Here is a 19,177-nt window from a genome sequence, read left to right as displayed (position 1 = left end):
TTTCGTTAATTACAATTTTTCATCAGGTCTTTTTTCTCGAGAGCTCATGTCTCTGGCACCGCGTCTACTCAGTCGCTCGTGACAGTCGTCGTCGAGCATGTATGCGGGTAAGTAGACGGGTCCTTGTTTGAGTAGCGGGTTCGGTATAGTATTCTCGATACCTCCGATGGAAGTGTATCCCTGATCGTACAGCGTGCAGTACTGGATATCTGTAGCTTTCAAAAAATACCAAATCTCGCAGTACGTCCAGTCCAAGACTGGATTGACACGCATGAAAGAAGGCCATCCATGGTCGGTCCGCTGCATGTAGGACAAATTTTGGGCGTAAGGGTCGATTTTGCGGACCCCAACGGCTATGGCTTTTATTTTCGGATATTGGTCCAAATACGTTCTGAAGCCGTTTTTCATATTATCTTTGATTCTTGTGAGAGACAGCTGATACTTTGCCGATGATGTGTCTAAAAAGTCGTCCTGTTCGGGGAACTCTTGGTCGTCGTTGATGTAGACGCTCTGGATTGGCTGTCGAAGATCAGATAATCGATGTTGATACTTGTTGTATATTGCAGCTAAGTACACCACAAGCATCACCAGACAGTCCTTGCCGCCGTTGTAGCTTATGGAAACCTCCTCCAAAGTGTATTGTTCCAGCATTTGGTGAAAAACATCCAGCGTGTTGGCCACCTGTGCCTGTGTTTTCAGATGTAATTCGGTATCGTTGTGGAAAAGCGGAATCGGACTTGAGAGCTTGCGATTCCCGTTTGCAAGATAGGGACCTTTCATTGCTAGGAAATCCATCACAAGCGCGTGACATTGGCGACAAACCTCAATAGTTGTTGAAGACATTGTGCCTTGGGTGTGTGGTAAACAACAGTCTATAGTGCGATACGGGCGAGTTAATATATATTTTCCAGAAATATTTCTTCGGCTATAAATCTTTCTGTGGGGCACACCTCTGCGGGGTGGCAGTAAAAGGCTATATTCATTAATCAAGACACCTCGTGTCCCTTCTTCGCAACAGCGAGACTTTTCTCCTCAAATCCTGGCACCTGGATGTACGAAATGCCTGCTGTTTCTAGCTTTCTTCGAGACACGTTGTTGGCAACGAAATCGTCCGGCTCCAACACACCAACAAAACAGGTGGTGATCTTGTCGGCCAGCTTCAAAATTCGATCCGCACACGGTTCATTCCCGCTTAATCTTTCACTACAAGGCTCCATCGTAGTGTAGATCTCGCTACCCTCAGGCAACGTCCGCGAGCCGGTCTGCTTGAAGTATTTCTCCAACGCACATTGTTCCGCATGTGTGTTACCTTCAAGCTCTCTGGTGTGACCGGTTGCGAGAACTTTTCCCCCGCATGTGATCACTGCCCCCACGCAGAACGCTGTGTCCAGTGGAGGGCACTTCTCGGCCTGTTCGAGGGCCAATGACATGTATTTCTTCTGTGACTCCAACGCCCAATCCGGAAGCTCTGTTTGGTACGACCACCCGTCATCCAGCGACGAGCTATATTTGTAGGCATGTAAGTAGAGGTCTAGATCGTTGGGACCCGGGTCGGAATAAAGCTGGCCACCGCAGTCGTCGCAAAAGTTGCCTGTAGATTGGATCTCACCGTTATCGTTTTGGTGCAACCAACTGGTAGCAGGTTCGGTCTTTCCAATCTTGGACAGTTTCTCGCTTTTCTCAATGATGTCGAAGTCACCGTTTTTACCCAGGTTGTCACCCCAGATCTTTGGAGACGAGTAAAGAGGGTCGTTCACTATAGGATATCCGAGAAATTGGAGGTGGACCCTGATTTGGTGAGTTCTACCCGTGAACGGTTTGCAGAGCACCAAACTTGTTTCTCCGTCAAACGAGAGACGCTTGAACGATGTCTTGGCTTCCTTACCGTTTTCGCGATCAACAATGTTGAACGCAATCCTTGGATCAACGGTTCTGAGTGGCTCTTCGCAGACAATATCAACCCCTGGTGGAAATTCTCCAACAACTTTAGCAATATACTGTTTAGAGACCTCACGTTCTCTCATTTGTTTGACCATCTTCTCTGCGCCTGCGGCCGTCTTTCCCAAAAACATCAATCCACTGGTCAGTCTGTCAAGTCTATTACAAGGGTGTGCCTTGATACCGTGTTCTTTTTCTAAAATAAAAGTCACAGTATTATGACGATAACGGCCAGTTGGATGAACTGGAAGTCCAGAAGGTTTATCAATGACAAGGAGCTCGTCATCTTGGTAGACAATTTTGATCGGACGTGAAGTGACTGGCGGCTCGTGACGATGCATTCTATGGGCAATTAAATCTCCGTTCCTGAGAATTGTATCGGGGTTAGCAACTTTTTCATTTACTGTCACTCTGCCTTTTTCCAAAGCATTTCTGTAGTAACTTTCCGGATGCAATCTAAATTCGTGTGAAAACACCTTTAAAATGTTCTGGTCCATCCATCGCTGTTTACAGTGCGTCATGTATGTGAAATAGTAAGGTTTGAGTCTTCGAAGAGGGCCTTCTAAAATATATTGTGCATCGTCCTCTTCCTCTCTGATCGTCTTATTTAAAGGCAGATCAGATAGGTTTTCAGCGTTCTTATCACCACCTAATTTTTGGTATGCAGACAGGTTTCTCGCGTCTACGTACACTTGACGCATTCGGAACCCGTTGTGGTCGACTTTGCGGACTTTATTGGGATGCTCAAAACTCATTTTTGTTAGAGCCCAAAACATGAAAAATTTCTAGTGCTGGGAAAATTAAATTTTACCTTAGATGCTTGTGTTTTCAAGTCTGTTCCAGAAAGTACGCAGTTTGTCGACCAGGGTCGAAAACCCACGCGTGTCGAACTTTGACGCGTTTCATCCGACTCTACGTGCTACCATGAACCAACTGGACACCATAAGCCCGCGTTTCGAGCTCGCAAAAGACCAGTTACACATCCTTTACAGTCCCGCGGACTTCTACAGTCTGCTCAAGGCTAAAATCCGATCCGCAGAGTCGCGCATTTTCCTTTCATCGCTATACATCGGCAAAGCCCAGCACGAACTTGTTCAATGTCTCCAGAGTTCGCTGTCCCAAAAGCCAGATTTGAGGGTGGAAATTCTAATGGACTGTCTCAGATCAACAAGAGAGGCGCCAGGCGCAAGTCCTGCGTCTCTTCTAAGTCCGCTGGTCGAGCAATTTGGTAAAGAAAGAGTCAACGTCCGCTTGTATCACACGCCGCAACTCTCTGGACTCAAGAAAATGCTCCTCCCTAAAAGAATAAACGAAGGATGGGGTTTGCAACATATGAAGATCTGTGGGTTTGATCAGGAAGTGATACTCACTGGCGCAAACCTCTCGGAGGATTACTTCACTAATCGTCAGGATCGCTACTATTTATTCAAAAGTGGGCCTCTCTCGGACTACTACCACAATATCCAAAAGGCCGTCAGCTCTTTCAGTTATCAGTTGCTTCCTGCCCAAAATAAACAAAAGTTTCTGTTGGACTGGCCCAGCACAAATGTCACCACAGATCCTCACATCAATGCTCGTCAGTTCATCCAAGACTCCTCCGTTCTTATGTCATCGCTGTTGAAGCAAACCAGTTCCCAGGCCAATGTTTTGTCAGACCCCGAAATTTTAGTGTACCCAGTTTCGTCCTTCAAGCCGGTCATGGAAGTGGATGAGTCCACTGAACGGCCCGCCATTCTGCATTTGCTCCAACAACTGGACGACCCGGCCGTTAATTGGACGTTCACAGCAGGCTATTTCAACTGCCATCCGGAAATCAAGGAACGATTCATCAAGTCGCATGCTAAAGGAACAGTCATCACCGCAGCTCCAGAGGCTAATTCATTCTATAAATCAAAGGGCATTTCGCAGTATCTTCCAGATGCTTACTTGTACAAAGCACAACTATTCCTTCAACAGGTTCAACGCAAAGACACCGTAAAACTGCTAGAATGGCAGAACGGAATTGTGAATACACCAAACGGCTGGTCCTATCATGCTAAAGGTTTGTGGTTATCTCTACCCAACGAGGTGGAACCAAGCATCACCATTGTCGGTTCATCCAACTATACCAGAAGAGCATACTCGCTCGATTTGGAAACCAACGCTGTTGTCATTACTAAAAATCAGCAAGTCAAGCAAGAAATGTTGAAAGAAGTCGAAAACTTGACGAGTCATACAACCCAACTTACTGACCTCAGTCACAGACAGATCAGTCCTGGTGTGAAACTTGCAACTACGATTCTTAGCCAGATGTTGTAGACTCCGTATTGTCTACTGAAAACCCTTTAATGATAAACCATATGAACAAATAGCTTAATTTTCTGTCTTGGTGGACTTGAGTGATCTGCGCTCTTTGACGGCATCAGCCAACATCTCCAAAACCTGCTCGGTTGTTTCCCAGTCAATACAAGCGTCTGTAATGGAGCAACCGTATTTCAGTTTGTCTTTTCCTCCTTCCTCAAGAGGTGGCACGTCCTGTCTTCCCTCGCTAATATTACTCTCAATCATCAAACCACAAATACTTCCGTTCCCGTTCTTGAGTTGTCTGGCGATCTCGGCGGCAACCTTTGGCTGGTTGCGGTGGTCTTTGTTGGAATTTCCGTGCGAGCAGTCGACCATGATACGGCTTTCACCCTGCTTAAGAATACCAGCCTTGGTGAGGGCAGCTTCGGCCTCACCAACACTTTGTTCGTCGAAGTTGGTACCTTTCTTACCTCCACGCAAAATCACGAAGGAGTCGGTGTTTCCCTCGGTACCAACGATGGCAACCACACCTGGCTTGGTAACAGAAAGGAAGTGGTGAGGATGTGCGGCAGCACGCATGGCATCGACAGCAACGCCCAACGAACCGTCGGTACCGTTCTTGAAACCGACTGGGAAGGACAGTCCGGACGCAAGCTCTCTGTGCAGTTGAGATTCGGTGGTACGGGCGCCAATAGCACCAACAGAGAACAAATCGCTAAGGAACTGTGGAGAAATGGTGTCCAACATTTCACCGGCAATCGGAAGCTTCTCAGTCAACTTGACGAACAACTCTCTGGAGATTCTCAGACCCTTGTTGATGTTGAAGGATCCATCGATATCTGGATCGTTGATCAGTCCTTTCCAACCAACAGTGGTACGAGGCTTCTCAAGGTAAGCTCTCATGACAATGTGCAGGTCTCCCTTGACCTTTTCTCTGAAGCTGGCCAGACGGTTACAGTAGTCCAGAGCAGCAGCAGGGTCGTGGATCGAACATGGTCCAATCACAACCAACAATCTGTCGTCTTTGCCACTCAGGATATTGCAGGCATCTTCTCTGCCTTCCAAAATGTTTTTCTCAGATTTGGTGCTCAATGGGAACTCGTGCTGAAGAAGATCTGGAGGAGTCAGAGGGTTGTAACCTCTAATTCTCCAGTCCTCCAAACGAGATCTGTCGCCCACATGGGGGTTTTCCATGAACATTTTGCTGTGGGTAGTAGTTGGCGCCTGGTTTGTTAGCAATGACTCAAAAAAAAAAATTGCTTATTTCGATTCACCGGTCAGTCTGGTAGCTGGAGAATTTTATTTGATTTACCCCCTTCCTGTCTGGCTCATCTAAATCACTAGGTACTTACTGGCATCACTGTAACTTTTGTATCCAAGATTTGGAACTATATGCAATTATAAATGTATAAGTGATGGAATTCTGTTCTACTAAAAAATGAAAAAAAATTATTCCGGTACAGGATGCACGGGGACAAAGTCTCGCAGCCGCATACCTTTTTTTTTTTTTCAAATACGTAATGAGCCTGTTGTGATTGCTTCGTAGGTTTTCTGCGTTAGTGGCTCGTACTTTCTCGTGGAGAGATTCAAGAAATAAACCTCGTCTTTGTTCGATGGCCCAAACGGTAGAACAGGGTCTCTGAACTGTTTCTTCGAGATCTTGTGATTGTGAGTATGCTCTATAACGTCAAACCGCAGAAAACATGGACGTGCGAAATGAGGCAGCTTCTCCCAAACCAGTTCGGCCAACTCGTTAACAAGTTTCTGTTTCTCCTCGGAGCTCTCCTCGTTGTTGCGTTTCGTTTGCAAGATGGCATACCCGCAGCGTCCTTCGTGATTTGGCACCCTTGCACCAACAACAACGGTGGCAGAGATGGAAGGATGTGTTTGGAGTGAGTTTTCCACCTGCGTTGTGCTGACATTCTCCGATTTCCATCTGTAGGTGTCTCCGAGTCTATCAACAAACTTGACACAGCCGTAATCGTCGTACTGGAAAAGATCGTCCGTTCTCACCCAAGCATCGCCCTTCTTGAACACATCGCGAACGATCTTGGAGTACGTAGCGTTCTCGTTATTGACGTAACCTGGGAACGTTGCCTTGGTATTCTTTGGGTTGAGCACATGCATCAGAAGTTCTGCGTTTTCACCAGGCTTTGGTTTCTCGCAGTATCCTTTCTCATTTCTGTATAATCTTGCGTCGTCGTCCTTTTCTGTCTTCACCAGAGAGTACATGTAACTCAACGCTTTATCTGCGAGCCAGCCCTGGTTTCTGATGCAACCAACACCAATACCATTAGTCTCGTAACAGGTGGTGGCAAATGGAGCTTCGCTACTGGCGTAAAATTCACCGACAGCTTGGATTCCAAATCTCTGCTTGAACTTGACCCAGATATCCGGACGCAGACCGTTGCCAATCGCTTTTGTGACCTTTCCGTAACACAGCTTTTCGTCCTCAGACTCGGGAGCGTTAATTAAATACCGGCAAACCTCGCCAACGTATTGGATGGTGTTGGCTTCACAGAGGCGAACCTGTGTCCAGTATGTAGACAGTGAGAACTTGGTTCCAAGCGAATATGTTCCACCTTTGGCAAATATTGGAAGAACTCCCAAAATAGAGGCAGTTCCGTGGTATAGCGGCATGGACGTGTACATGTTGGTGTGCTTGGAAATCCGCATGGCGTGCGAAAAGAAGAAGCTAGCAAAGAACACCTTTCTCCAGGAGTTCACGGCCGACTTGGGAAGGCCGGAAGTCCCACTGGTGAAGATCAGCAATGCCGGATTGTAGTAGACAACGTCTTTGTCTCTCTCTTTGTCGTCGAGTCTGAACGTTTTTGCTGAGGGATCAGAAAGACGCTCGATCCACGACTGGATATTGACAAAGACCGACTTCAACTCCGGAAGCTTCGCATCGATCTCTTGCTTGGTGGAGTCGTACAATCCGCGACATCCCTCGTCCACAAAGACGAGGTTAGAGCTCACCACTCCAAGAGAATGAACTAACGGCTCATGTGACAGGTTGATGTTCTGGAGGCATGGCACGGCACCCAGGTTCCAGAGTGCGAACCAGAAAACAATGAATAGAGGACTATTTCCAAAGTAAAGAGACACCACATCGCCTTTTTTGATGCCGTAGTCCTCCTTCAGTATGTAGGAGAGGCGCAGGATCATGTCATAAAGTTCTTTGTATGTGTATTGTTTGGTCTCAAACTCGCCTTTTCCGGGCAACGGGTTGACAAATATCAAGGCCACTTTGTTGGAGTGGGCCTTCATTGCATTTTCGATTTGATACCAGAGATTGACTCGTTTGGACACAAAACATTGATAAAGATGACGGAGGAACTGATAAATCTCGACAGGGGCCAGATACAAGTCTTCACGAACTCTGTACCTGTTATCCCAATTGATCAACCATTCTCGAACACCGCTCATCCTAATGGCTAGCACCAAGACGATAAGTATCAATATTATAAATGAGATCATTTTGCGAATATATTTATATACAAATCTGTAGAATAAAAGTTCATGGCCCTGTTTTTTTAAATAGCAGTTGCAGTGCCACGAAACGATCTGTCAATCTGTAAGGCGTCTTACACATGCCAGTAACCTTGTTGATTTGCGTATGCGACAGCAGATGGCCATCCTAAGAAGGTGGTAATGCCTGCGCCCCACACACCGAGATTCACCACATGTTGGCCAAGTTCCTTAACCAATGGGTTAGGACCAATTCTCTTCGAAGCGGTTTGGGCGGTTTTGAAAGCAATAGTAGCGGCGGACATGATTTATGATTATTTGATATGTGAATTTGTTCGTCAGAACATCTGCTTATATAGACCTCTGGCGTGGTGTGACTTTCACACCACCCTGACTAAAATGATCATGCTCTACTGATCCACCTGCAACCAAAAAAAAAATCGCACCACTTTTTTTCTAGTCGGTTTTTGGTGATTCTTTTTGGATTCCTCTGGCGGTTAGAAAGTTGAAAATAGAAGTTCCGTTTTGCTCGTCATATCCGGCGAATCCATCGATAAACCCAAAGAAACCGTAGAACACATTTTCACGCTCTTCTTCCGCATAAAGCTTATCGTAGATTTGCTCCCGTTTGAATTTCTCAATCGCCGAAGCAAAGTTCTCGAAAGAAAGCGGGTTGTACCCGAATTTCTCCAGTTTCGCATTGTAGCTTTCATAAACCGGTTGTTCTAGCAAAAGCCCTAATGCAGGGGCTTTTGGAATGTTGACCTTCTCAGGTCCAAACGCCTCCTCAATTCTCTTCAAAGGACATCCCGTTCTAACAACAAGCGTAGCCATACCAATCATCTTACGAATCTGGTGCAACATGAAAGACTGTCCGTGAATCTTGATCGAGACCCATTCGGTGTTGTTCACCACAATCGGGTCACTCACCGTGAGTGATTTCATGAACCGAATAGCAGATGGGTCTTTGTAATCTTTACCGTTCGTAAAGTTGTGGAAATTGTGTGGTCCAAGATATATGTTCAAGGCCTCCCTCATTAGGTCCAATTTTTCTTTGGTGATTCTAAAGCGTCTCCGTGCAGCTGCAGAAATCTCACGAGACTTCTTGTCGGCAAGCTCCAAAGGAACAGTCAGCTGGATTCCCTCCCTGTTGGCCTCTCTAATTTGGGCAAGTTGATCTTCGGTGATTCCAGCCTTAGCCAGCTCCTCATTCACCTCCTCCCAGAATTTCTCTCCCTCTGGATCTTTTCTGGTGGTTCCTGGGAACTCCTTCTCAGCCTCGGCGATCTGACCTGCCAATGGACTGTTTGGCTTTGGAGGCAGGAACGAATAGGTAGGCATCAGATACTCATAAATTCTGGAGGAGCACACTTTACGGCAGTCAAACGACTTGTTGACTCTCTCGTAACCCCAGAACTTGATCTGTTCAGGTAAGTAGCTGTTGATCTTCTCCACGATATCTGGGTCCTCGATGATCAACTTCAAGGAAATGACGTTGCCTGCGGCGTGAACTCCCTTATCAGTACGTGCAGCTCTCATAAATCCGGATTTTTTCAGATCATTGGAGTTGTTCTTCGAGATTGCGCCTGCTTTCACAAAAGCATCAAACAAGTCGCCTTCAATGGTCTTTGCTGGCGGATTCAGTTGCATTCCGTGATAGCCTGTTCCACAGTAACTCAAAAAACAAGCAACTTTCTTTTTTGGCTTCCTTTCCTCGTCCTCAAACTTGGGGGTACCATCCTCGTTCAAAATTCGACTGTAGAAGTTAGTAAATCAACTCTTCGTAGATACACGATGTCAGCCAGTACGCTGAACCGCCTATCTACGAAAACATACCCACGTGTCCTGCCTTTTCTTGAGCACTCGTTGTCTCTTAGCGGTGTCTCCAATTTCGTCTCCTTTACGAGTACGCAGCCATTTGTTGCCGGGGTCTTTTCTATTCCCTTGTTCTTCGTCGTCGTACGTATCAGTGACTGGATCAGATTCCTTAGCAATGACATCAGCTGGATCGGACATCTGAATTGTAGATATTGAAAAATTTTTAATGGCTGTGCTTCTTCACGACTTAAAAAAATTTGAGAAAAATATTCAAGATATATCTTTAGTCAATGAGACCGCTTACCGAGGAAGAAACCAAGGTGGTTTTCGAGAAACTGGCCAGTTATATTGGCCGTAATATTGCATACTTGGTTGACAACAAAGAAGACCCTCATGTTTTCAGATTACAGAAAGACAGAGTGTACTATGTTAGCGATCGCATAGCCAAGGTTGCCACTTCCGTTGCTAGACCAAACCTCATGTCATTGGGAGTGTGTTTTGGAAAGTTCACGAAGACAGGAAAGTTCAGATTGCATGTTACCTCTCTCAAATATCTTGCACAGTACGCTAAATTCAAGGTCTGGATCAAGCAGAACGGAGAAATGCCTTTCTTGTACGGAAACCACGTCCTTAAAGCACACGTCGGGAAGATGAGCGAGGATATTCCTGAACATGCAGGTGTGGTTGTCTTTTCTATGGCAGATGTGCCGCTCGGGTTCGGTGTCAGTGCCAAGTCAACAATCGAAGCTAAAAATTTGCAACCAACGGGAATAGTTGTTTTCCGTCAAGCAGACATTGGAGAATATCTCAGAGATGAAGATACGCTATTTACATAGACTTTTAATATTTTGGCTCGTACATCAATTATTTCTTACCCTTCTTCTTCTTCTTTGCAGCTGCCTTTTTGTTGGTGGAGGAACCGGTGGTAGCAGAGCTTATGTTGAGAGCCTGTTCTGCGGCCTGGTCAACAACACCACCCTGGGTGTCCTTACCCTTCTTACCCTTCTTTGGCTTGTAGTAGGATCTATCTTTCATTGGCAGCCATCTCTCTGCGTCGATTTGTTTGGTGAGATCTTTAGGAAGCTTCTTTGGTTTCGACCGCTTGCGTTTTTCCACCTTTGAGCTTCTTTTTATGACAGTTGTGCTTGAGGATCCAGAGACCAGCGGCTTGAGGCCCTGCTCAATAAGAGCACTCACGTCGACGTCTCCGATAAGAGTTTCAATGTCTCCCAACGTCGACTCCGACTCGTTGCCCAAGACAACAGACACCAGCGGGTCCGACGACGAAACTTGTTGGTCAAGTCTCTGGAAAAGCTCCTTGGCTTTCACGTCGTCGAACGAGATCATTTGAAACGCCACAAACCTCAGGAACCATAGCTGATCAACAGTTGTAAGTTCGGCAGCGATTAATTGCTCGTAGATGCTCAGTAGCAACTGCTTTCTGCTGCCCTCTCTGTCCAGCTTGTCGTAGACTGCAATGAGAAGACGCGAAACAGCAGGTCTCAGCAAAACTGAGGAGTCTGTCTTGACCACAGTCTCGAGCAAACGAGCTGCGCTTGTATATTTGCCAGCCTCCACAGACAATTGACATGAGAACAAACAAAGGCCTATTTTCTCGGGATTCTCGATGGCGTATCTGAACACAAGACGTTCGTTGTTGGCCGACTTGAAGTCAGAGTGGTCAAACCCAGTTAGGCGTGAGATTTCTGCCAGGGCTTGTGGATAAAGAGACTCTGGGAATTGTGTCTCGTGTTTCTTGGCGGACTTGGAGACAGACTTGCCAGTTTTGTAGGCAAGCAAGATTTCGTTTCTTTGCAGATCTCTGATCTGGATTATAGTCAGCTTGTCGAGAATGGCGTGCAAAGAATTTGGGAATCCAAGAGTCTTGTACAAAACAACGTTGTTTGAGGTCTCTTCCAAAGAGCTGAGGTTATTTGCGATGATGATCTTAAGAATCTTGTTCTTCAGCTTCGAAACGTCGTACTTCTCGTACAGTTCTTTTGCAGAAGCAGCTCCTTTAGTCAAGTTGGTGACAAATGCGATCTCAGCGTCGATTGGAGCAAGCTCGCTAAGAAGCTCTTCTTGCTCATACTCGGCTAAAGCAGTCTTGCACTGGTCTCTAGCCTCGTGAAGAAGCTCCAATGCCTCCTCATAGTTATGATTTCTCAATTGAATCAGAGCCGAATTGAATTTTTGGTCGTACGAGTTTGGGTTTGTTGCCGACACTGGTTCCGTTTGAGTCTCTGTGGAGTAATCTTTGATCTGTGAGATAACAGCTCTCTCGTTGACACTAAGATCCAAAGTTTCCTCTGTGATGTTTTCTGCCAACAGATCTCTGTATATCGCAAGAGCCTTGTTGTACTTGCCAATGCGATAGTAATGCTGTGCAAGAATGTGTTTAAATCCACGGCTCTGACTACCCAAGGAATTAAGCTTTTCCAAAGCCTTTTCGTCGTTCAGTTTGTAATAGATGTACCCTAGCTCAACAATCGACTCCTTTTGGTTGGCCTCCACCTGGCTGGCATGTTTTTCCAGAAATTCTTTGGCAGAGATGTAATTGTCCAAGTTGATGAAGGCCACCAAACACTGCTTGAAAACGGCCAGATTTGATGGCTCCTTGCCAAGAATCTTGGAACCCACATCCAGTACCTGTCTGTGAGAGTCCGACTTCGAAAATATCTGAAGTTGCGACACCAAATCTGTAAGCGACATGGTTTCGATGTTGATGGCTAACTTTTGATGTTGAAAAATTTACAGCAGGGTAATTAGAAAAAGTACTGAAAAATATAGCCATCTATCAAACATGTTAACAAGGGTCTCGAGATATGCCGGTGGAGTCTCTGTGAGCCCGCATTTTGTGGTGAGGAGCTACTCCAGAATGGCTATAAAGCCATCAAGGAGTCCACGGTCAAGAAACCAGAAACCGAGCAAGAAACCCGGTAGCTCTGGAGAGATCGCTCCATACAAGTTTGGCAGTGGATCCTCGCTTAAACTGCCTGATGACCGCAAAATTAAAGGTCTGACCGAGTATATCAACAAGGTCACAGAGTTCTACGAGCTGAAACTGTTGCCAGATGTGAGACAGGCGCTGATAGACGAAATCAAGGAGAATACAGTGCTGAAAGCTCAAAACTATGTCAGTCCTATCAAGCGCAAGCTCACCGACAAGGAACTGGAAGGACTTGTGATCAGACCAACACCTATTCAGAAAGCCGCTGTTCGAGTCATTAATCCAGCCCGTCCCGCAGATAAACTTTTGCACACATACATCATGGCAGCAGAGACGGGAACAGGCAAGACTTGGGCCTACTTAGCTCCGTTGCTGCACAAGCTCCGCGAACAGGAGCTTGAACATGGACAGGAAATGGCAAGAAAGGCGGGAATCAAGAGCGTGATCTTGCTCCCCACACACGAACTTGTGGAGCAAGTGTTCAACACCGTTAATCATACCAGCGAGACTCTTGGTACTCACGTATTCAAATGGGATCTGAACTCCAACTTTAGGGAGTTCATCGAGGAGTTCAGAAACGGAATAGACGTGCTAGTGACGACGCCGGGAAAATTGGCCTCGTTGGGCAAATACGATGATGTTCAAAACTTGAGATCTCTGCTTTCTCGGGTGAGGTTCTGTGTTGTTGATGAGGCAGATACTTTGATGGATGAATCATTTATGCCCGACACTTATGGCGTTTTAAAGAAAATGCCCGGTCTGGAAGACCTTGTTTTTGCGTCTGCCACCATTTCGTCTTCTTTGAAGACCTCTGTCAACTCATTGTTCCCAGATGCCACTCCTATTAGTACGCCGTCCTTACACAAGATCCCAAAGGCTATCGAAGTGCGTGTTATAGATGCAAAGCCAAAACCGTACAACGGATCGCGTCTCAAGGCATTGGCGCAAGTCTTGTACGCTATCCACTGCGACGGAACAGAGCCTGGGTTCGAGAAAAGAGTGATTGTGTTTGTGAACGAAAAGAAACAGGTTCCAGAACTTGCTTCTCAGCTAGCCGAGAAGTACAAACATGACGTTGTGAGCATCAGCTCCAATGACTCGCCAGAGGAAAGAATGCAGAAACTGCAACCGTTCATCGATCCACCGAAACCGCTGGAGAACCCTACAAAAACCACTCTGAAGGTACTCATCTGCACGGATCTTATGTCCAGAGGCATCAACTTTCGTGGAGTGAGAAACGTGGTACTCTACAACATCCCTAGCATGACATCAGACTTGGTCCATCGTATGGGCAGAACAGGAAGAATGAACCAGTCCGGACGGGCGTTTATCATTTTGGAAGACAAGCGGGCCTCCAATACTAAGGGACTCGCCAAGGTGTTGCGAATGAACAGACGTCTTGAATGATTATATTTTGTACATATCCTTGTATATTTAATTTTTGTCGAGATTCATGAATGTGGACGGCCAATGAAGACGGTTTTTCAAGATCCAAGGGTGTCTGCCAATGTCAGAAAGCTTGATACGCTTTTCTGGCTCGTATGTGAGTAATTTGCGAATGAGATCTGCTGCTTCTGGAGAAACAAACGAGGGAATGCGAAGGTCCACTTTGGCAATGCGCTTATATGTCGTGCTGGAATTCTGTTCCTCAAACGGAGGTCTTCCAACAAGGAACTCGTATAACAACACTCCCAACGCCCAGACGTCCACCTTTTCGTCGTGCGTTTTGGCCTCCACCATCTCGGGAGGGAGATAGTCCAATGTTCCGCACATTGTTGTTCTTTTGGTGTTGCTTGGCGCATACACGCTCCAACCAAAGTCAGACAGCTTGATCTGGTTGTTGAAATGCAATAGAATGTTTTCCGGCTTCAAATCGCGATGGACAATGTGTTTTTTGTGCAAATAACTTAGCGCACTTGCCACTTGTATGGTATAATAGGATGCGGTCACGTCGTCGAATCTCTTTTTCGACTTGAGCAATTTGTACAGCTCGCCCTCTGCAGCATACTCAAGAATAAGGTACACGTTCTTGTGGTCGTAAAACCAGCCGTATAGGCGTAAACAGTTGACATGGCGAACATTTGCCTGGATCTCGATTTCTCTCACAAACTGTCTCTCCACCTTGTAGTTCACGAGTTCGCGTTTATCCATCACCTTAAGCGCACAAACAAAGCCTGTTTCGATCTCGCGAACACAGTACACTTTGCCAAACTTGCCCTTTCCGAGCTTGCGTCCCAGCTCAAAGTCAGAGATCTTCCATTTCTTGTGCAAGTTTTTGGGCAAGGATTCCATGAAACCAGACTTACGCAGCGATAGTCTATTGAACACGGAGTTTCGAGACCCCATTGACCGCCGCCCGGGAGAATTATGGCTCCAATACGGACTTTTAATCGCGTCCATCTTTTGTTTACGATATAATCACAAGAGAAAATAATTTCCACAGCCCGGTTTTTTTAGTCTGCGATATCTACCACGAATAGTCCGAAATTGCGAAGCGAAGTAAAAAGATAGCTGCACAAGCTTAATTGGCCGGTAGTTTCGGCGGCTATTGTCACGGACTCGAATTAAAAGAGTTACTGTTTATTTCGCGGTCAATGTGTCAAGCCGTTCGACGGTTTCTGGCAGTTTCCTTTTTTTCCAGGAATTACGTCATGGCAAGACTTGCTACAGAAAAAGATATAAAAACCTGCCAAATCATTGTATTTGAGTAATGGTTAAATCAAATATCGTCGATCTGGGTGAATTGCCCCTACCCGCTCCTCAGCTTGCAGAAAATCCTTTTAGTTTGTTCTCATTGAAGGGCAAAGTGGCTATAGTGTCCGGTGCCTCCAAGGGAATTGGTTTGGCCGTTGCAGAAGCATATGCCAGCGCAGGTGCCGAGGTTGCCCTGTTGTACAACAGCACTCCTGTGGATGAGGTTCTTACACTGCTCAAAACGAAATATGGCGTGAATTGCCGCGGCTACAAGTGTCCAGTCACTGATATCAAGATCGTGAACAGCACAGTTGAACAAGTTATTGCTGACTTCGGTAAAGTGGACATATTCGTTGCCAACGCGGGTGTTGGGTGGAATTCCAACGACATCCTATCCATCGAGGACGATGATAAAGCATACGATGAGTGGAAAAAGATTCTTAGTGTTGACGTGGACGCTATCCACTTCTGTGCCCGGGCGGTGGGAAAGCACTTTAAGAAACAAGGATTTGGCTCTTTCATAGTCACCGCGTCGATGTCTGCACACATCGTGAACTTCCCGCAGCTGCAGGCCCCATACAATGCAGCCAAGGCCGCCGTGCTCCACTACTCCCGGAGTTTGGCGGTCGAATGGGCCAAATTCGCTAGAGTCAATACTGTTTCGCCAGGATACGTCGAAACCGAGCTGGTTGCAAAACTGCCATCCAACCTGAAAGATACATGGTTGGCACAGGTGCCACTCGGAAGACTCGCCAATCCAAAGGAGATTGCCGGAGCCTACGTTTTCTTGGCAAGCGATGCCTCCAGTTACTGTACCGGTACTGATATATTGGTTGATGGAGGATATTGCGTGGTTTGAGATTTACAACATATTCCTGTGAACAAACAATTCACATTCAAGTATAAACTTAACTCAGTTACACATCATTTTGTCTCGTAGTACTTTTCGTAGTATTCGTAAGGACGCAGACTAAGGTCCTCTTCAGCGTTCTTCAATTTTTGCTCCTCGATTTCCTCGGTCCATTCGTTAAACTCTTCCTCGCTTCCGACAGGTCTCTCAGCAAGAGTGGTAACACGGAAGGCGTGTCTGAGGTTGTCGTCATCCCAGTCAAGGGTGGCAGTGTGCAGCAACCGACGGTTGTCCCAGACAACAATGGTGTTCTCGTCCCATTGGGCACGGACGTGGGCGTCCAAACAGGTCTCGATGTGCTTGACAAGGAAAGAGAGCAAAACATCGCTCTCCTCCTCCTTCATACCCAAAATTCTTCTGCTGAAGTTTCTGTTCACAAACAGAGCCTTCTTCTTCAGAACAGGGTGATATCTGACAAGAGGGTGGATCGACTCAACAGCGGTCTTTCTCTCGATACCTCCTTGGTTTCTGGCGTTGTTGGCCTGGTCTCTAGAGGTGTGCAGAACCTGCAATCCATCAAGCAGCTTTTGCATGGTTGGCGAAAGTCTCTCGTAGGCCTCGATGGTATCAAGGAACTGGGTGTCACCACCAACGTCGGTTTGCAACATACCGAACAAGGTGATTCCTGGGGTTTGGTTTTCGTAGGTAACGTCGGAGTGCCAAGTGATGTTGTTCAGCTTGTTGGCAAAGGTATGTTTTGCCTCGTCCTTGCTACCTCTTCTAAAGGTGATGTGGAACTCCGGGTGGCCAAGAGGGGCACCAGAGGTTGGGTGGACATGCAATGGGCCGAAGTATCTTCCCCATTCCTTAATGTCCTCGAAGGACTGGTCCTTGAAGTCCTGACCTCTAAAGACAACCAGTCCTCTTTGCTCAACCAACAATGCAAGATCGTCTTTTTGTCTTGATGTAAGAGAGCTCAGTTGAACACCACTCACTTCGGTACCCAACTTAGGGCTGATCTTTCTGGTCTTGACCTCAGATCCAGAGAGCAGAGAGTCAAAGGTTGGATCGCCAAAGTATCCTCTGTCGGTGTGCTTGAATGGCTTAGGATTGGAAAAGGCCATCTGGTGCTTTGGGTCCCAGGTTGGGGTCCAGGCAGGATACTTCAGACGCTTGTAGTTAGCATCAGAGATAGAGTACACTCCGTTTCTGATGGTGTCTTCACCTTTTCTAAAATGGATATCGTTGTTGAGATTGTCGACAGAAAGAACCATGGTAATTGCGTGCTCGGAAACTATGGATGGCTGCTTCAGCGACGGCATACGTATTTATATGGCTTCATGATTACAAATCTGTGGTGGTGGCACATCATAATTGTGGTTATCTAAAATGTTTTTGCACGTGACTAGATATAACAGTTGCTCAAAACGGGCAAGATAAGCTTTTTATCAGGGTTAAAAAGGGTCAGCCTATTCCGTGGAATTTTCCATAACGCTTGGCCGAGGACTCAAGATTTGCACCCCGATGTGCATTATGTCCGATATTTCAGACCGGTTGGAGAACTGTTGACCGATCCCCATAGGCTCTCGAGGCCCTGCACAGCCTTGTAGCAGATTGTTGATCGACCCCAATCTTGATGTCTATTTGGGCATTAGCTAATGCGAGTGAACGTGTAGATGTGTCTCAAAAGTCCATTCAAAGCTACTTCGAGGCTCTCTTGTGCTCTATACAGACTTGGGAGGGAAAGAGCTATAAAACTTGGGCTCGGTCGATTTATTTATTTAATACTCTTGAATTTTTAATTCGTGCCACATTACCATGCTAGCAGCCGTGGTTCTTCTTTTCGTTTCGTGTCTTGCCTACCAGCAGCCAATTCCCGTCTCCAATCAACGGGTCGCAATTGTTGGCGCCGGAGCTGGTGGATCGTCTGCTGCGTATCATCTCCAAAAGTTCACCGGTCATGCATTCAATATTACAGTTTTTGACAAAAATGACTACATTGGAGGCAGATCGACTCCTATTGATTTCGACGGAGTGGCGGCCGAATTGGGTGCCAGCATTTTCATCCAGGAAAACGAGTTGTTGGCCAATGCTGCAGAGGTGTTCAATTTGACCGTCACCGAAGGTTTTGGTAACGAGTCCTCGTTTGCTATTTGGGACGGCCAGGCCATGGATTACATTCTGGAACCGTCCTCGAGCGACATCCTCACGTCGTTGAGACTGGTCTGGCGGTTCGGTTTGTACTCGATTTCTATCGTGAAATACTACCAGTCTCAGGCCCTCGACTCTTTTATCAGCGACTACTACCAAACCTACTTTCCTTGGCCCTCTCTCAATTATATCACGGGTTTGGTCAAGTACACCAGCCAGAGCTCTCAAAAGTTCTTCGACTCTCTTGGGATCAGCGACAATTACAAGTCGTTCATCCAGGGACTTACGAGAAACAACTATTCTCAAAAACTGCCACAGATTCACTCTCTTGGCAGTCTTGTTCTTCTCACAGGCAGCTCTTCTTTGCGAATCAGCGGAGGAAACAACCAGATTTTCCAAAACTGGCTGAAATCATCCAATGCAGACGTTAAGCTTAACACTTCAGTGACAGCTCTGGCCAAGGATAGTACCGGCTACACTGTTACTTACGGATCAAAGTCAGAACACTTTGACATTGTGATTCTTGCTGGTCCGTACAACCAATTAGGAATCACCACCAATGTTTCCGTCTCTTTGTCCGACGTGGAGTACGTTCACCTGTACGTCACGCTGGTCAGATCGCCGCATCTTCTATCTGAAAGCACATACTTCGACGACCCGAACACCCCGCAGATGGTGTTCACCACTGACGGAGACGACTTCACCTACGTGGGAGCAATTGGATACAGCTCCGAGTACCAGGAGTACGTGTATAAGGTGTTCAGTTTCCAAAACTTGGACGAGGACCTTCTTCAACGACTATTTGGGAACTACTCCAACAAATACGTCAAAGACTGGTACAGCTATCCAAACTTGACTCCAAGAGACAAATTCGACGACTTCAAGCTGGACAATAATTTGTACTACCTCAATGCCATCGAGCCTTTCCTCAGCACCATGGAAACCTCGTCCTTGGCAGGAGCAAACGTGGCTGGACTCATTGCTCAGGGGAAAAACACTACCGAAATTTCAATTCCATAGAG

At 46.5% G+C, this 19,177-nt stretch overlaps 15 protein-coding genes across 15 annotated transcripts; 7 read left to right on the top strand and 8 right to left on the bottom strand.

Moving 5' to 3' along the window:
* Positions 1-9: 9 nt before the first annotated feature.
* OGAPHI_004481 (uncharacterized protein) lies at positions 10-843 on the bottom strand (the record flags this gene model as incomplete). Its single annotated transcript, XM_046205564.1, has 1 exon — positions 10-843. The coding sequence occupies one exon, from the start codon at positions 841-843 to the stop codon at positions 10-12; it is 834 nt and encodes a 277-aa protein (XP_046061496.1).
* A 143-nt stretch (positions 844-986) lies between these two features.
* OGAPHI_004480 (uncharacterized protein) lies at positions 987-2,714 on the bottom strand (the record flags this gene model as incomplete). The annotated part of the gene is made up of 1 exon (XM_046205563.1): positions 987-2,714. The coding sequence occupies one exon, from the start codon at positions 2,712-2,714 to the stop codon at positions 987-989; it is 1,728 nt and encodes a 575-aa protein (XP_046061495.1).
* OGAPHI_004479 (uncharacterized protein) lies at positions 2,422-5,457 on the top strand (the record flags this gene model as incomplete). Its single annotated transcript, XM_046205562.1, has 3 exons — positions 2,422-2,459; positions 2,793-4,232; positions 4,344-5,457. The coding sequence occupies 3 exons, from the start codon at positions 2,422-2,424 to the stop codon at positions 5,455-5,457; spliced, it is 2,592 nt and encodes an 863-aa protein (XP_046061494.1).
* Positions 4,291-7,997, bottom strand: OGAPHI_004477 (uncharacterized protein; the record flags this gene model as incomplete). The annotated part of the gene is made up of 3 exons (XM_046205559.1): positions 4,291-5,425; positions 5,792-7,658; positions 7,826-7,997. 3 exons carry the CDS (start codon positions 7,995-7,997, stop codon positions 4,291-4,293), a joined length of 3,174 nt encoding a protein of 1,057 aa, XP_046061492.1.
* On the top strand, positions 6,725-7,006 carry OGAPHI_004478 (uncharacterized protein; the record flags this gene model as incomplete). The annotated part of the gene is made up of 1 exon (XM_046205561.1): positions 6,725-7,006. The coding sequence occupies one exon, from the start codon at positions 6,725-6,727 to the stop codon at positions 7,004-7,006; it is 282 nt and encodes a 93-aa protein (XP_046061493.1).
* A 151-nt stretch (positions 7,998-8,148) lies between the features above and the next one.
* On the bottom strand, positions 8,149-9,708 carry OGAPHI_004476 (uncharacterized protein; the record flags this gene model as incomplete). The annotated part of the gene is made up of 2 exons (XM_046205558.1): positions 8,149-9,432; positions 9,529-9,708. The coding sequence occupies 2 exons, from the start codon at positions 9,706-9,708 to the stop codon at positions 8,149-8,151; spliced, it is 1,464 nt and encodes a 487-aa protein (XP_046061491.1).
* Positions 9,709-9,800: 92 nt separating this feature from the next.
* OGAPHI_004475 (uncharacterized protein) lies at positions 9,801-10,346 on the top strand (the record flags this gene model as incomplete). The annotated part of the gene is made up of 1 exon (XM_046205557.1): positions 9,801-10,346. One exon carries the CDS (start codon positions 9,801-9,803, stop codon positions 10,344-10,346), a length of 546 nt encoding a protein of 181 aa, XP_046061490.1.
* A 28-nt stretch (positions 10,347-10,374) lies between these two features.
* OGAPHI_004473 (uncharacterized protein) lies at positions 10,375-12,222 on the bottom strand (the record flags this gene model as incomplete). Its single annotated transcript, XM_046205555.1, has 1 exon — positions 10,375-12,222. The coding sequence occupies one exon, from the start codon at positions 12,220-12,222 to the stop codon at positions 10,375-10,377; it is 1,848 nt and encodes a 615-aa protein (XP_046061488.1).
* Positions 10,643-10,861, top strand: OGAPHI_004474 (uncharacterized protein; the record flags this gene model as incomplete). The annotated part of the gene is made up of 1 exon (XM_046205556.1): positions 10,643-10,861. The coding sequence occupies one exon, from the start codon at positions 10,643-10,645 to the stop codon at positions 10,859-10,861; it is 219 nt and encodes a 72-aa protein (XP_046061489.1).
* A 91-nt stretch (positions 12,223-12,313) lies between the features above and the next one.
* On the top strand, positions 12,314-13,867 carry OGAPHI_004472 (uncharacterized protein; the record flags this gene model as incomplete). Its single annotated transcript, XM_046205554.1, has 1 exon — positions 12,314-13,867. The coding sequence occupies one exon, from the start codon at positions 12,314-12,316 to the stop codon at positions 13,865-13,867; it is 1,554 nt and encodes a 517-aa protein (XP_046061487.1).
* Positions 13,868-13,894: 27 nt separating this feature from the next.
* On the bottom strand, positions 13,895-14,860 carry OGAPHI_004471 (uncharacterized protein; the record flags this gene model as incomplete). The annotated part of the gene is made up of 1 exon (XM_046205553.1): positions 13,895-14,860. The coding sequence occupies one exon, from the start codon at positions 14,858-14,860 to the stop codon at positions 13,895-13,897; it is 966 nt and encodes a 321-aa protein (XP_046061486.1).
* Positions 14,861-15,170: 310 nt separating this feature from the next.
* Positions 15,171-17,392, top strand: OGAPHI_004469 (uncharacterized protein; the record flags this gene model as incomplete). Its single annotated transcript, XM_046205551.1, has 3 exons — positions 15,171-15,972; positions 16,107-16,855; positions 16,985-17,392. The coding sequence occupies 3 exons, from the start codon at positions 15,171-15,173 to the stop codon at positions 17,390-17,392; spliced, it is 1,959 nt and encodes a 652-aa protein (XP_046061484.1).
* OGAPHI_004470 (uncharacterized protein) lies at positions 16,079-17,326 on the bottom strand (the record flags this gene model as incomplete). The annotated part of the gene is made up of 1 exon (XM_046205552.1): positions 16,079-17,326. One exon carries the CDS (start codon positions 17,324-17,326, stop codon positions 16,079-16,081), a length of 1,248 nt encoding a protein of 415 aa, XP_046061485.1.
* A 430-nt stretch (positions 17,393-17,822) lies between the features above and the next one.
* Positions 17,823-19,175, top strand: OGAPHI_004467 (uncharacterized protein; the record flags this gene model as incomplete). The annotated part of the gene is made up of 1 exon (XM_046205548.1): positions 17,823-19,175. The coding sequence occupies one exon, from the start codon at positions 17,823-17,825 to the stop codon at positions 19,173-19,175; it is 1,353 nt and encodes a 450-aa protein (XP_046061482.1).
* Positions 17,826-19,135, bottom strand: OGAPHI_004468 (uncharacterized protein; the record flags this gene model as incomplete). The annotated part of the gene is made up of 2 exons (XM_046205550.1): positions 17,826-18,516; positions 19,062-19,135. The coding sequence occupies 2 exons, from the start codon at positions 19,133-19,135 to the stop codon at positions 17,826-17,828; spliced, it is 765 nt and encodes a 254-aa protein (XP_046061483.1).
* Positions 19,176-19,177: the final 2 nt, after the last annotated feature.

Source organism: Ogataea philodendri (assembly GCF_020536065.1).
Source record: "Ogataea philodendri strain CBS6075 chromosome Unknown scaffold2, whole genome shotgun sequence".
In the NCBI taxonomy this organism is placed as follows: Eukaryota; Fungi; Ascomycota; class Pichiomycetes; order Pichiales; family Pichiaceae; genus Ogataea; species Ogataea philodendri.
Note: the sequence above shows the minus strand (reverse complement) of the source record. Positions and strands in the feature narration are given on the sequence as shown.